A 16,993-nucleotide genomic window follows, 5' to 3' on the forward strand; every position below is an offset into this window, starting at 1 on the left:
ATAAAGTAGTCCCCATCCACCAGATTATTTTCACAGTTATTGGACTATGCTGACAAAATCTCTCCTCTTACCAGCAGAAGTGGTTGTTAGCTTCCATACTGAAGAAAAGGTAACCTATATGCAATGTTTGCCATCTGCATTATTTTTGTGTGGATGATACCTTGAATTTTTTGCAAGTCAAGAAGTTTGTGCACTCTGTATATTTGTCAAACCAGTATGCAGAAGATATTTTCAATTTCTTTCTCTTCTTTAGTCTTTTAGTCGTTTTAATTACTAGCATATATCATAAAAGTTTAAGTTTATTATGCTATTGAATGTTACCCAGTCATTTGTGATTGAAAATTATTCTTGGAAAGATACAGTAGCTTCAAATAACATCTGTATTTCCCAAATTTGACAACATTGCAGTATACTGAAAAATTAACAATATGGAATGATATGTTTTCTTAAAAAGCTTGTAGAATACATTGATCAAAGTTGACCTTAACTTTTAGAAAACTTTATACCCTCCAATTTTTCATTAAATTGAATGAATATGGAATAACTCTATATGTTGGGGAAAAAAAAAATAATTTCCCTCTTAATGCAAAACCTAAATATAAAGAATGCCATTGTTTGCTGCACATGTGGCTTCCAGTCTGGTTTATATTAAGTTGAAGTTACTGCCATCTGGTGGGGAAAATAGTATTATATCGTAAAATTGGAAGTAATTCCATTAGAATCTCCAGGAAAGCAAAAAAAACAAACCTTGAGAAATGAATATTGTGTGAATGTGTGTGTGTGTTAATGTGTATATGTGTAGATTAATAATATATAATCAGGTACAAAACTTTTCCCCAGAAGATTCCTCTGTACAGCTGGAGATTTTACATTTCATGCATTTTATTTATTTTTTTTTTTTTGGTAGCACTTTCTATGGTAGAGATTACCACTATTTATTGCTGCAAAAACATCTGAACTAGCTCTGCCTTAGTGCAGCATTCCTAGATTTTATCTTTGGTGCAGCAAGTGAATCTTGAATCTCCTTGAATCTTTTGTTAACTTTTGCCTGATTCCTAAGGGAGCAGCTCTATAGGAACAGATCTATAGTAGTGCATGTCAAGTAGTGCATGAGGGCAGTCTGGGGGGCATCTTACACATATAAAATTAATTGGGTTGTTTTCTCAAGGAGCTAACACTCTTATGTTGGATGCAACAGTGCAGTGAATGATAGGCAAAAATGGTAATAGAAGGAGAGGGATTCAGTTGTTGAAGACAGTGTCAATTAACTATCCATAGTAATAAGCTGCTCAGTACCGTATAAGAGTAATAACTTGTATCCAGAACATGTTCTTATTTCATTTTTATAGCGTCAGAAGACCCCAATCAAGATTAGGTCTCCTTTATAAACAAGGAGTTTTTTGCTTGTAGAGAACAGTAGAAGGGGTCTTTTGCTCTTAATCTGAGTGTTTGCTCTTAATCTGAGATACACTGTCAAAAGTGTATCTTTTAACTGCCATTCTCTGATGCTGAGATTCAAAGGAAAGTTAGGGGGACCCAAATCTCTTACATGGTTCATAGTAGCTTAGTCAAACTCTTGGCACTCCTGCATTGGCCACAGCCCTCTGGCTGCATGCTTAGCCCCTGATGGCAGCCCAGCTTTTATCAGCAAGCAAGTGCTGATGTTGGTTGAGGTAAAGCTAGAGGACACACAAATAGCATCATCATTGCTCAGGCGTGGCTGCCTCCGGCCCTCAGTGGTGTGTGGAAGTGCTCAGCAGAGGGCTTGAGGGGCCTGGAGGCCCCTGCACTCTGAGTCTGGGTAATTCTGGTCACTGGGGAGGCTCGCTTCGTACCTTGTGCCAAGATGGGGGGCAGAGTAACATTAGAATCTTCTTTGAAGGGGTAACCATATGCTCTCATCCTCTAATTACGTACAGGAGGTATATTATTCTGGTGATGCCATCTATATAGTCTTATTTATTTTTGGTCAGGAACATTTTTGTTCTGTGTAAATCATACTTCAGAGGGCTTTCTAACACTGTCATCTACAGAAATATTTTGTTTCTTTGTCTGCTCAATGGCTTGAGCAGTGACATCCCAAAGAGGCCTCATGCTGAATGTAGGTTACATTCCTTCAGACTCTCTAGTTTGAATTGCAGGGGCTCACTTGGTTGAAAAGATGTGGAACTCTGCTTCCTATATAGAGAAAATTTCCATTCCTGTCCTATACAGAGCAGCTTATGTGATTCTTGGTTTGTACGTTTACAAAGTGCATGATCAAGCCTGGTTGGTGTAGAAGCCAGATCCTTTTTGTTCTTACTGATGAAAGTTATGTTTTCAAAAGAGCAGGTGAAGGGGTCCTACAATTTTGTGAATGTCTTCATCCTTGAGTTTAATTAAACACACACACACAAAAACAAACAAACAAACAAAAAACAAACTGATGATAACTGGTTTTCTGCACACCTTTTAGAAATCACTGTGAATGAGTTAAGTGTTGTTGCAGAAAAAGACATCTCTCATCATTCTTTTTTATTTTGTTTAAAATTCTTTTTTACTTGGTTGGTTTTTGCTGCCTGTTGTAGTTTTTTGTTTGTATTTTGTCTTCTTCCTTTTTCTGAACTCTCTAGGAGTCGGAATCCTGCCCAGATAACATCTTTCAAAAAGAAAACCATTGACCTTGTAATCCTGTCATTCTGCTTTTGAGACTACGTTGCACATGCAGGTGTCTGATTTCTTCATAGGTTTTAGAGGAAGTATTTTTTCACGACTTTGCTGTGTTTGCCTAATTGTTTTTCAAGGAGGCAGACACTTTTTTCACTGTAAGACTCTTACTGGAAAGGGTTACCCATAATAGTTAGAGCACTGGGCGGCACATGACCACATATTAAGGAAGTCCTTCAAACTCAAGCCCATAACTGCTTACCAGAGAACTGTACAGAGCAAAGAACTCTCTCTGACTCAGGCACAAGGCAGAAAAGTGAAACGTAGTTTAGAAGGAAAGTAATCCCTGGGTCCCTCTTCCAGCCTCCAACTCTCAACATAAAGTGTATTTTGTACTGTATAACATAGGTACCTAGTTTGATTAGCTCTTGATTACAAAATTGACCCTTTTTTTTTTTTTTTTTTCTTTTGGTTGGTTGGTTGTTTTTTTTTTTTTTTTTTTTTTTTTGTTTTCCTCACTACTGCAGATAAAATAACCTGCATTTAGCTGTTTTTTGAAAACTTGGTGTTGTTGAGATTCAAGCTTTCTGGAATTTCTTTTCTCCTCTCCCCCCACAATATAGCTTCACATATTTATTTATAGTCCCTTGGGTTTAATAAGTAGTTTGATAGCTAGAAGGTAATTGCCATCTGTGCTGAGGATAACTGAATCATAAAAGAGAAGATTTTTGTAGTGAAAGATGATATAATGCAAGGCAAGGATAGAGGGTTGTATCTTCTGAACCAAAAATGATTACCTTTTAGACAGTTTGTTACTATGAGATAGAGATCAATCTTATATCACAGGAATTAATTGAGAATGTAGAATGCATTAAAATCTCTCAAATTTCAACTCTTTAAATCAAAATTGACTACATACTACATATCCTTACTCAATGAGACATTGTTGCAGAAATGACTCTTCTACTTCATTATGCAGGAAATCTGAAGAGTGTCATAGTGATCCTTGAAAGTCTATGAGCGTATGGATGCTTCTCGCCAGGAACAATCTGCTAGACGTGATATTTGTATTTGATATTTGAATCACCATCCTTGGGAGTTTGCAGAATTTAACAAGACCATAAGGAACATGCTCTCATTAGATCTGCTTTGAGCAGGTGATTGAATTAGATGACGTCCTTTGCAACCTCAATTATTCCATGTTATGAATCTACACTTATAATGATGAAGGTGTTCTCAGACAACAGAGATTTAAGCTCAAGATCCTACTTCTTAGCTTGAAGGTGATAGGTGGAGGAAGTTGCTTTAAAAAAAAAAAAAAAAAAAAAAAAAAAAAGCCTTAATTCTGAAGTAGAAAATCAATATAATGAACTCAAGTTTATGAACACCAGAACTTTTTCCCATCTTGTCTGCTCAGCCTTTCAAAGGATGGTTCAGGGTGTTGTGAATGACTTCTTATGGATCTTTAATTCCAAGGCACAATTATTTTACTTGTCTTTGTTTAACACAAGCATAGAAATATGTATACACATTTATTCAAATTATAAAGTAAAATAAACATTCTTAAAATATTATGCTCTATTTTTCATCTTCCCTTTAGGAAAAGAGGAAATTAACTAACCATTGCAGAAACTGCTTCTAGCTTTTAGATTACTGAGGGTACTTAGATAACCTGGTGCTAAAGACAGTAAAAAAAATCATATACAACTAATAGGATACCAAATACCTTTAAGGGTGCGTTATTTATTTTTTAAAGCCAAATAATTTTATAACTTTCAGATTACCAGTTCTGTTTCTGAAAATTCTATGTATTAGTAAGCTGAAGGTCAGTAAAATGCAAACAATACATTCTGCAATTGTTGTGCCGTCATCTCTGGTTTAGAGGGAACACCCTCTCTCTGGGGTACAGAAGTGATTTAGTCTAGGACACTAAGCAATTTTGGCTGTTCTTGAACAAATATCCTCAAATAAAACAAACTTCTGTGAACTTCGTGCTGTTCTTATTCCTATTTACTAAGAGAACTCAAAACTCAAGTTATTCGGAAGTGTTGGTTAGTTGAATTCAAGCAACGCTTAGTAACTTGACATTCTGTTTGCTAAAGATGTGGTTAAACTGTATTTTGGGGAACATTGGTTTCAATAACATACCACCATGTTGAAATTCCTTTTCTTCATGTGTTATCCTTCCACTTAGAGAGGTATGCACGACTGATTTACAAGAAAGCTGGCCCATCATATCTTTTAATATAGTCTTTAGCCAAGACTATAGTCTATAACTATATGGCTATAGTCTGTAGACAAGAATGAGCTTATTATGAGCTGTATAGTGCTTAAATTGTGCATAACATAAATTGATTGGTTACAAAATAAGTATCTTTTGTGGTGACTGCTCAAGTTAGATGGTTGAGATTCAGTTACCATGCATTATTATGTTGTCATTTGGTTTTTGGCTTAACCATGACACAGATACAGACATGTTTTTGTATCTCAAATCTCACTGCTTATATTAATGTGGTTGTATCAATTACAAAACCAGCTTAAGTCCACAGAGAGATCAGCTGGTTTTCTGCTGCATGGAACTCTAACTAGTAAACCCTGTATGAACCTATCAGGCTCCACGCAGAGTTAACTTGGATGTTACTATATATGGTCTTCATTTAGAGGAACATAGAAAAGTTATGCAGAAGAAAGTCCGGCAGGTATTATTAGGTTGGACTCAATGTAAACTGTCCCAAATCCACAATGAGTCTATTTACTGTCACTATCACTTCCATTTCCAAAATATATTAGGACAGGTGTAGCTACCATGCAAACACCAAGAGGCAGCACTGGGCTAGATCTGGTAAACTCTAACAGATCTGACTTCACTGCAGTGCCTTCTCTCCACAATACCCAAACAGCACGAGATCACTCGATAGTTTGAACACAACACTGAACCCATGCTGGCAGTCTGTTTGAATTGCATGATGCCTGTCCCTTCAGGATCCAAATGTTCAGAGCAGCACTGTACTGTAGGGGATGCTGAACTAGAGCTTTGCTGAATCACAGCCAGCTGCATGCCTGCCTTTGCAATGTTCTTCCCATTCTCTCTAAAACTATATGTGTTACCTCTCCACCATTCCCCTTCCCTTCTTTCCCTCTCCAGTTTCCCAGTACCCCCCAGTTTCTGGGGAATACAGACTCCCGTTATCTTGGAAAACAGAGAAAGGATGCTGCTGCAGTGAGGAGGTAACTGAATGACTGTAGTAATGCAGCATAATAGTGAAATGCCTATGTTTTTAATAACTACTAAGGTTAAACGACTATGGGATAAAAAAAAAACTAAAAGTCAAAATTTAAACTAAAATGCTTCATTCTTCATGCTTCATATCAGTATTTCATTTTTGTAATGCTTTAAAACTGCTGAAGAGAAATATAGCATTGATTGCAACATCTTTTACATAGGCTATATTGCAGGGTCTGTAGTCTCTTTTTTTGTGATCTTACTTCCCTTCAGAGTACTTAACTTTTTAGTTGTGTTCAGAATGAGAATTACCTCAAAGAGCATTTAAAATAGGCAAGTTTGTTTTTTCCTTATTTTTTTTGCTACTATTTAAGGAGTTTTGAAATCTTCTGCCCCATGTTGGAGCAAATATTGTAGTTCTCTGGAATTGAGTTTCAAAAAAAAAATCAAAGGTAGACACCTTGTTTGGAGTGCGTTTGGTGTGTTGGGTTCACAGCTGCACACATCTTCTCAGGAGTGGGCTGGCAAGGGAGCAGGTCAGGCCTCCTCAGTGCCAGCTACTGCTTCACATCCAAGATCTCCACAGCATGGCAGCACATCTTCCTTGTTTGGATCTGACCTGCGCTTGTCCCACGGGAGGAAATTGATCTGTGCTTAGAATTGGTGACTGGTGTTCTGGAGAACCAGGTCTTCTTGCTGTGCCTGCCACATCACTAAGGTGGTACTCTGTGTATGTACCCCTGCTCAGACAGACATCTATCATTTGTTCCTTGTTTCCAGAGCACTTAGGGGAGGCACCGGAGATTTCCAGTGCAGCACCTCAAAGCTCCAGCAGAAGACAAAAGGGGAGATGTGTTTTGAATGTAAAAAAATTACATAAAAAACAGGTGCTCTGAAAAACATCAGTCCACAGGAAGCATATTTTGCATACCCAAATTAAGCTGACTTTGACAGTTTTGTGCCTGTAAAACAGAAGTAATACTACTGGTACTTTTCCACTCTAGGGTATGTATGTGTTGTATAAGTGATGAAGGTTTATGGAGCACATGGATAGTATAATATTTGCCAAAATAAACACAACTCTTTTACAAATTAATAATGTGATAGTAAGTTTTAGGTGATCGGAATGAGACAAAAAGATGTGCTGAAAGGCTACTTAGACATTGACAACTGTCCTTTCTGAGTGAGGCCTGTTCAGATTTTATATTGTCATATAAAGATTGCTCTGCAATGAGAACATAAAATAAGACTAGCTGTCCAGGATTGTTGCTTATTCCTAATGTGTTTTCATAGTAGAAGATATGTATATATTAAATATATATTAATGCCTGTGCATGTGAAATAAAATCCTATATTCTGAACTTATGTTAAGGTTACAAAGTTGAGCAGAATATATTTTATAAATGCACACATCTGGAAATTTATAGATAGATTTTTATTAAGATATTTTTACATTTATTTGTATGTGTTTTTTTATGTTTATTTTTCTTCTGATAGGTACTATATTGGCACTGCTTGGATACAATTTTTAAAATGTTCAGATACAAAGAACATTTTTCTAACAACTTTTGGAGTCAGTGGTTTTGATCTACTTCTCTAAGCATGCTTCATTTTGGGTATCTTTTTACAGAAATGATGGTTGAATATGATGTCAGATGAAAATTTGAGAGAAAACAATATTATTTTTTTTTTAGCACTTTCAAGTTTTCCAGGAAATTTTTGTGTTCCTTAGTCAAAGGTTTTATATTTGGTTTTCTGAATCATTTTTAAAATTTGGTGACAATTCTGCTCAGTATAGTTGCGTCACAATGGACACCAGTAGAGTAACAGTGACAGGCATTATTAATTTTTTTTTAAAGTGATGTTTTCAAAGTCAACATGATTATACAAATGTATGTCGTAACATTAGTAACACTATTAAATCTCTACAAATAAATGCATCATCATTTTCATTGTGTTATGGTTCATCCAGTGGCATATATCCTAGATTTTGTTTTATTCAAGAATGATCAGTGTAATTATTATTGACATGGCATTCCAATTTTGCAAAGCCAAAATTGAGATTGGTCATCAGGAAAAATGAGCAACCATTGACAAGAGTTGGACATGGGGAAAAAAAATCAAGGTATTTTATAACCCCAGTAAGGTGACAACTGCTAACTGGCTATGTAACTCATGTGCCAAAATGTGTAATTTGTTAACCTTTCTCTCTTTCATCTTGTTCACCAAAAGGTCATAGTACAGAAAGAACAAGAGATTTTGATTATTTCCCTGGTTTTGCTGAAGAACCATATTATGGAAGACACCCACATTTACAAACCTAAAGGCATATGGAATTAAAAGCTATTTAAGTAAGAATGAAATGTAGGTGGAAGAGGATGTATAGCTGACTATGTGTTAGTGGGATAAGCAGACAGAGCAAACGATTGGTGCCATTGTTCTCATGTTATTTGTAGTTTTGGAAAGTGAAAGCAGACTGAAAAACAGTAATGCTAATTCCAAAGTGTACTAAGAACATGCAGGCTGTCAGGATAAGCCACTCTAGAGGTCAATATCAGTGTGACCTTGTCTTAGGTGATGACCAGGGAGCTATAAGAAAGGACAGCATGAACAAACTCTGGGCTAGGAATATTACATCTGCAGCAAAGGACTTGGCCAGATTTGAGCATGTCAGGGTAAAGTTTGTGACGTCTAGATAAGAATTCCTTGACATAATTGAAAGGTGGTATTCTGGAACAAGATGCATTGAGGAAATATGTGGGAAAGGTTATACATATAGCTGATGCATGAAGGGAGATTATATATGAGAGTGTCTATGGAAGACATAAAGGGGAAGTCTGTGGTCCTATCAGTGAAGGCCAGATGTTAAGTGTTTTAGAAAAATTGGGAAAAAAAATCTTTGGTGGGGATTTTTGTGAAACGAAGTCTGAAACTTTTGGTTTAGCCATGCCCAGCTTGAGGTGGTGACCAGATGTTCACAGAGAAAAAATGGAAAGGCAGTATGACAGTTTCATTTGGATAAAAAGAAACCAAGATTAAAAAGGATGTGGGATGGTATGAGTACATGAGTTGTAAATTGACTGTCTCCATGTATGTGCTATGGAGATGAAGGGTGTTTGCTTTTTCAGTGATGTGAATCACATCTAGTTCATTTCTGATTGATCTGCTTGGAAGCCAGGTGGAGTTTGAGAGACATCTAATAAAAATGGATTCATCAATACTCATATAAGCCAACAAGTATTTACACTGGGTAAAAAAAAATAATAATAAAAAAAAATCCCCTCCTTAATGTTGGGAAGCCTAGACAAGGCCATTTGAGTAAAACTGTCTCCTTAAAGAGCAGAGGCTATTACAAAAGAAATTCTGAAGAACTGCTAATTAGAAAAGACATAAGATAGTTTAGTTTTAAACCTTTTGGTATTTTTCCATTTCACTTTGCAATCATCTTCACTCAGAGCTGTTGGGGAGTGTTACAGACAGTGAGATGTGGGTCAGTACTCAGTGGAGGTTTGAAGAAAGGACAGGGCAGGTAAGTAGCAATCTTATTTACAAGTCATTTTGTGTTTTCATGAGGATAGCCAGTCTTGTTGAGAATGGTAAGATTGCCTGGTACTGACATTTATTCAAACCTTTCAAATGAAGTACAAAAGATTGCTGGTTGCTTTGTTTTTATTGTTGTTGTTTTGAGGTTTTTTGTTTGTTTGTTTGCTTGTTTGATTGGTTTGGTTTGTGTGTGTGTGCTTGTGCTTTTCCCAGATGATGTTAGCCTAAATGTTAGACAAGAGTTGCTTGTCTGTTTTCAGCAAAATTCATTTTCCAGATCTGAGCTCTGTTGGCTTCAGTTATTGGAAGCGCATACCAGATAACCACAAAAAGCACAAGAATTCAGTCTTTTATAAGAAATCATTTAGCATTCATTTCACTGCATTTGGTTTCATTTAAGTATATTTGAAAACTTTGAAGCTGATATACCAGTACCAAACTATGAATCTTGTTCATCTGTGTTAAATGCATATAACCTATATATAAAGAATTGGACTTTTGTGTGTTTTTTGTTTGTTTGTTTGTTTTTGTTTGTTTGTTTGTTTTGTTCTTTCTTCTTTTACCCCTGCCCCCCTCTCCCCCCCTCCCCCCAGTGATGGCAAAATGTCCGATCTTGGCAAAGAATTAGAAGATTATTCCAGTCCTTATTATTGCTTGACTATCCAATCCATTCTCCACATCTAACCAAGTATGATATTCCACTGTAGCAAAGAAAATAACAGTCTTAGCTGCTTCAATGACATTTTTGCGTTCCTTAATTCAAAAATATTTTCAGTAGAGTACCATAGAAATAGCGGGAGTTAATTTACATATGTCTCCTCCTGTGACTGTGCAGAAAACAATTGTCATAGCTAGGGAAATAAACTGCTTTTATAGCCTCTGTTTGGTTTATGGGACTCTGTTTTCAGAGGCGGGCAGTGCCAGCCGGGATGCTCTGAACTAAGTAATTACGGAGGCCAGGTCTCTAAGGCAAGTAGTGTAAAGACCATGTTGAGGAGACAGTGCAAACTGTGAAGAGTCAATATAAGATGTCAGTTGTACCTAAGATGTTTTTAACTTGTTTTGTCACTGTGCTGTGACATCATATACAATTTTTAGCTGGGTCAGTTGCATCCTGCAATCTGGATTTGGCATGGGTTATTGGAGGAGTGAGTCAATTGCAGTCACCTGCATTAAAGAGGAAAAGACCCTTTGCTGTTCTGTGTGGGCATTAGGACATACACACAGGCCAGCAGGCTGGGGGGCAGATAAATGTGTTCTGGACCGCCATGTTTCACACAGCTGAATATTGAATTATTCTGCTTTTAATTTTGGTTCATTCCCTGTCTTCTCAGCTTTTTTTGTATGTGCAGATAGCAAATGTTGTCCAGAAGGGCTTTGGAAATATGTATCATCTTTGAACGCTTTGTTGAGTACTAGATCGTCATCACCTGAAGCTGAGTGTATTAAGGTTTGATGGATAAAGTCTCTAAAAGGCATAGTTACTAAGAGGCAGTACTAAAATAGAAAATACTTTATTCAAGAATTGTGTAAATGTGAAACAGAAATAATATCAATCATGAGGAAACTCCTGTTTAGACATGAATGACATCAGTGCGGATAACCAGGGCTAGAAACTAAAATGTATAAAGTGCTTCAGATTGGGAACAAACTTAGAGCTAGGTCCAGAAGAAACAGAAGAGTCCCTTCCCTTCCCTTCCCTTCCCTTCCCTTCCCTTCCCTTCCCTTCCCTTCCCTTCCCTTCCCTTCCCTTCCCTTCCCTTCCCTTCCCTTCCCTTCCCTTCCCTTCCCTTCCCTTCCCTTCCCTTCCCTTCCCTTCCCTTCCCTTCCCTTCCCTTCCCTTCCCTTCCCTTCCCTTCCCTTCCCTTCCCTTCCCTTCCCTTCCCTTCCCTTCCCTTCCCTTCCCTTCCCTTCCCTTCCCTTCCCTTCCCTTCCCTTCCCTTCCCTTCCCTTCCCTTCCCTTCCCTTCCCTTCCCTTCCCTCTAGAGAATGCACAGAGAACTGCTGACTGCCAAGACCATATTGAGAAAATGGTAGACTAGGCAGAAACTGAGATATCCCTCCTATCATATGAGGAAGATGAGAAATGGACTGGCAACCCTTGATACAACTGTTATGAAATATTTCTCAGAGCAGTATGGCAGTTTGCTGTGTGCTGCATCTTCTAGACTTTTGGTGAGGACAGGAAAGTGTTGATTCCATTATATAGAAAGGGGTCTCCTACTCTGCACTACTGGAGCTGTTTGTGTATTTTTTTTCTATATACACTCCTCTGTAGGACAGGATTACTAGTTCCATTTTATCAATATACAGAAAACGCAGACAGAAAGCAAGCCCAAGATCTTCAAAAGTACCGAACTTCTATCAGAAGGGAGTTTGTATCTATCTATCTACCTATCTTTTTTATTTTTGGTGGATTTGTGGGTCAGCTAAAGTCAAGTCAGGTAAGTAAAGTGATCTGGGGATCTGGGCTGCAATGAAGAATTCCATCTACATGTCCCATTTCAAGGCTGGTACCCTTACCAATGGGACTTCTTTTTGAATTTTTGTGGTGTTGATTATATCTTCTTCCTATAAAGTGAGTTTCAAAGTGTTGCAATTGCCATGCAATAATAGTAGCCTTTTGATTTGGCAGTTGTTTTCTAGCTTGATTTCACTAACATATTCAGTAGTTGTTTTCTTAAAAAATTAATTCAAGAATATGTTCACACATGAATACAGAAAAAGGATATCAAGTGGAGAAAATCAGATGTTTTCTAAAAATAAACTCTGGTCCTTTCATATTCCTGACTGTCCAGCTCATTAATTATTTTTTTAGAGGACAGTGTAATGTTATTCATGATGAAACAAATGAAACTGCCTAACTTTTCTGTTAAGAGGTTGTATAATGCAGGCAGCTTTTTTATTGTTTTGGAGAATAGAGAGCAACTTTGCCATGCCTGTATTGTCTGTGAAAAACACAATGTTCAAACTGTTAGGTGTACACCTGAATCCACTTTAAATTCAGCATTGGCCCCTTTATAATAATGATGACTTAATATATTAAGTTTCCTAGGGCAATTTCTCCTGAAGTGTGATCATTATGGATAATAGTGATAATTGCAAAATTTGTTACATTAGAAACACTAACTTTTTGTATGTAAGTTATTAAAATGCCTTCTGTAGTATTTATGAATTGTAAAGAAGGATCACATAACACACCTAATAGCTATTTAGTTGCATTACCCAAGAAGAGATGTAGCCATCTGAAAAGGAACTGCAGAATTCTAATTTTCTTTGTTCATAAAGGTTTTTTTGTTTGTTTGTTTGTTTGTTTTGGTTTGGTTTTGCTAGACCAACTGAGCCAAATTATTACAGTTTTATTGATGCTGCACAACTTTCCACTTAATCTGTCTTTAATAAGCAGACACGGAAGGATTGAAACAGTTTGATGAGACCTGCTGGGCAGCAGATATGATTAACTTCTGGGGCCTTTATCTAACACTTATATCTTCATCCTCCAGCCCAAAGTCTTCATAATCATCTCTGGTATGCAATTCGTCAACCAGATATCTGAACTGCAAGCTTTCATCCAGACACTTTAGAGCAGAGCCAAGAACAGATGCAATTAAATAAAATGTGTACTTTTAATTAAAATGCACATTTCTGAAACTGCATAGCACAGACTGTGGTAAGTTTACATACCTCACTGTAGAGTATCTGTAAAAAAAATAGCATTATATAATTGTGTGTCTGCACTGTACAGACAATAGTCTTTTCCTTTCAAAAGTGTGCATTTAGTTTATCTAATGTGAGAAAACATGTCTTTTTCAAGACAAATATGCAACTGCTTGTATTTTGAAAAATACTCATTGACGACATAAAAGGGTGCAGAGACTGTTTTTTCAGCATAAAAAAATTTCTTGTTACGTAACTTCTTTGCCTTCACAAATCAGGCAAGCTGTTTGGTTCTATACTGGGATTTTGAACCTGCTAACTCTGACAGCTTCTTTTAGCTGTTGTTCAGTGGTATTACAGCAAACCTCCCTGCTTAGTTTACTTTACCCTTGTTCTCCAGGTGAGATTCAAACACTTCCTCTACAAAGGTGAATCTGCCAGAAATTAATGTGGAAATCGTATTTAGAGTGCTCCACTAGAACTGGTAGAACATACATAAATACACACACACATATATATTTGTTACGAGTGAAAAGTAAAATTTTGAAATAATGAATAAAGGGACCAAAAAGAAAAGAACATTTCAGAATTTTCTGTGTAGAGATTTGCATGTTTTTATTTTTATTTATTGTTGTTTTGTTGTTGTTGTTTTGTTTTCCAGTATAATGTAGAAAGTATTATTGAAAAGTGCATACAAATTTGATAAAAGTTTGTAAATGTTTTTAAATAATTTTCTGCTGATTGCCCTAAATGTCTGATTTTGTATTTTGAAGAATACAAGTATCCTTCTTTTCCAAATAGAGCTTCTGTGAAATATTTCTTATATGTATTGGGTGGGGTGAAGGAGAACCTTTTTCTGTTGTGACAAAACTTCTTTTTCTCAATTATTTTTAACTTCATTTTCTCAATTATTTTTTTTCCTTTTCTTTTTAAAATGTGCTCTAAACAGCATTTTATTTGCATTTGTGTTGTATAAAATCATAAAAGTTATTTAAACAGCCTACTCTAGATATCAAGCAAATTTTTCCTTACTCTTACGTTTTTTCCAACACTGAAGCATGATTTGCTTTCAGGTCCTTTGAATACTAAAGCAATAAGTATACTAATCATAAATCTTAATTTCAATGTTTTAACATTTCCCATTTTATATGTAACATTTTTAAACTCTCCTCCACAATTTGACTTCTAGATATTTTCTAAAATATTTGGTCAGTATCCTCAATAGCACTGTTTAGTATCTCTGATATGTTAAAAAATTGGAGACCAAGTCTTAACTTAAACACAGAAAAAAAATATCTCATTAGCTAAAAGTTTTTTTTTTTTCTCTGGTTTTAAACTGACTTGGCTCTTCCCGTATGGGTGTGCCTCTAAATCTCTTCCAAATTAAACACAAAAAACAGTATTCAAACAGCAGTAAAAGTGCATCCTATTTATCCCTTCTTGATTTTTACTCATGAGAATCCTTTAGTGTGGCCTTCATTCTAATCTATAAGAAGGAAATATGTTAAGACGAACAGCCCACTTTCTCAAGTGACCTGGATTGATTACAGTTTTAAATGTAGTCATTTAACAGTAGAGCAATGGATTCTAATCTTCCTTGAAGATGTCATCTTTGGAGGCAGCCTGATTAGAAGCATATTTTCTCCCATCAGTTTGTTTCCCCAGTTCTGAGGAAAAAAATGTAAATTGTAATTTAATCTGCTTTTAGGACTGTTTACATTTTAAATTAAAAAATAATTATCTCTTAATAATGGTAGGAATGCAAGTAAGACCCATTTCAAGCCATACCGATCTGTACACATCCTTTTATAGCTTCTTTATACAAAAAATTCACCCATGAAATTGTTAATTAACTTCAGAAAATGAGTTTTAGTTTAGTCTAACTGTAATTTCTCATTGCAACTAATATTAAAAGTGTGAAATTGATTATATTATTTCCAATATTTACATACGTGTATGTATTTGTCTGTAGGCACACCTATGTGGCAACTGAAGGTTTCCAAGGCTTGAATTACTGTTGTTTTTTTTTCTTCCCCTCAAATGTCATACAATCAGATTGTATAATATTGAAGTTTGGATGAACAACAGTGAGAAACAGAAGCATTAAAAAATGTTGATGAGCACGTAGAAGAAAGGGCAAGACCTAGTTTCCTACAGTGACTGCAAAGATTTCACAGTCTGGTATACAAGTGGTTTTTGGTAGACTGTTTACAGTTGACACTAGTTAAGAATGAAATCACACAGTATTCCCAAATATTATTCTAAACCCTTCAAATGGTATAGTACTAGCCACAGTATACTGGAAGGAGAAGGTGAATGTGCATTATACGATTGCAACTTTTTCGCAGAAACTGCCTAGAGCTGACAAAACAGATTGGTGGTTTTTTGTTTTTTGTTTTTTAAAGAAAGTGAATACAGTTAATCTGTGTATACTTTCATTGACAAGGTTCTGCACTTAGGAGTACAGCACAGATGGTGTAAGCAATGAATACTTATGTCTGACTGTAATTGATCCTATCAACAATGACATACCTTTAACTGCGTTGTATCACTTTACGTCACATATGGTTAATTAAGTAAGAAGGGCCCAAATACACTAAAGAGATTTTTATGTTTATACTTAGGAAAACAGTCTAGACAGGTGTTAATGTAAATGAAGTTAGTACTTGTCAAAGGTGAAATTCTCCATATGTAGCCCTGTTTCAGTCTCCAAATAAATATAGTTTCGGCTATGTCTACATTAGCATGTAGTGAGGAGCAATAGGAGCTGATCTGTAGAGTGAGGCAGTTGGTACTGAGGATCCCACTTCCCAGCTGTAGGGATCTGGGGGAGCAGGGAGGTTGCTTCATACTGGCTCTGTTCTAGTCCCACTGAATGAATGCTCAGAAGCAACTGGAGGACACTACTAGGTGTAGTCCTGGAGGGATTCATTTGGTTTAGATTCATGCTTTGTATTAGTACTTTGCCATGTATTTTAGGGAGCTACTCTTTGTTACCTGTAATACATATTTTTTCATTAATTTCCAACATGCTTCAACTTCAATTACAAGATATTTGCTTCCTTAGATAATCCCTTCTAGGATGCTTCCTGATTAGCCACCAGTCATGGGTTATTTTTAAGTACATGAAGACATCTGCCCTGCAACAGTGTAGTAGAGTATCATGAAGTACTCTTTGTGGAAAGTTTTTATATATATTTATTGTATATGCATGTATTTGGTTTGGTCCTCAGCTGGGTAGTCAGTCTCTTGAAAAAAAAATTCTGGAAAATGGTGTCCTAAATGCTTTCTTGTTACAGGCTGTACTTTCCATTGAGAAGCACACCTTCCCTCTCCTTTCTCCAACATGAAAATTGATATGATGAAACAGAAGTCAGTGGGGTATAAGTTTTGGTCCTCGAGGTCTTCATAGCCCGAGGTATGATTTCTTTGTATCAGTTCTAATCTTGGTATTCTATCTTTCACTGAGTGCTAGTCTTAAAACTTTGCCCAATAATTTTACCTTCAAATTACTGAATGTGTAGTTATATCAGAACCAGTGACCACCAGCAGGTGTCCAGAAGCAAATCTTAATTGTGTTTTGAGATTCACTTGCAATAAATGCTCTTGGGGTTAAATGACTGCTGAACTACATGTTCTTCTGGGCTGATTGTTCTTCTGAAATAGGTATTCCCACAAAGATTCTTTTTGTTTTGAGGGAGGGGAAAACAAAGGAGAGGGGTATTCCTCAGCAAGAAGCATTTACTGAAAAAGGAAGGAAGAATGATAAAAAATAGTTAAAGATAGGAAAATTATTCAGGACCTTTCAGACCTCACATTACCACTCTTGAAAGAAGAATTTTTCAAGCCTCCGAGCACTTTTCTGTAACTATAAATGTTTTTGTTTTGTTTTGTTTTGTTCTCATATTGGTTGACAGCATTTTT

The 16,993-nt window shown here is 36.3% G+C and overlaps 1 protein-coding gene across 11 annotated transcripts in view; it reads left to right on the forward strand.

Moving 5' to 3' along the window:
* The window catches only part of LOC311433151 (uncharacterized protein), a 313,366-nt gene that overhangs the window by 97,720 nt on the left and 198,653 nt on the right, over positions 1-16,993 (forward strand). The window contains exon 5 of one of the 11 annotated variants that reach the window (XR_014690591.1): positions 16,369-16,487. The exons of 9 other annotated variants lie outside the window; for them this stretch is intronic. Coding sequence is in view for 1 of the 2 variants with exons in the window: in XM_084511963.1 (XP_084368089.1) it covers positions 3,626-3,666 (41 nt within the window). In the remaining variant the exon portion in view is untranslated. Of the gene's footprint in view, positions 1-3,625; positions 4,634-16,368; positions 16,488-16,993 lie in introns of those variants that run through there. One more of the 11 variants, XM_084511963.1, reaches the window with a different exon arrangement.

Source organism: Aythya ferina (assembly GCF_964211825.1).
Source record: "Aythya ferina genome assembly, chromosome: 1".
Lineage (NCBI taxonomy): Eukaryota > Metazoa > Chordata > Aves > Anseriformes > Anatidae > Aythya > Aythya ferina.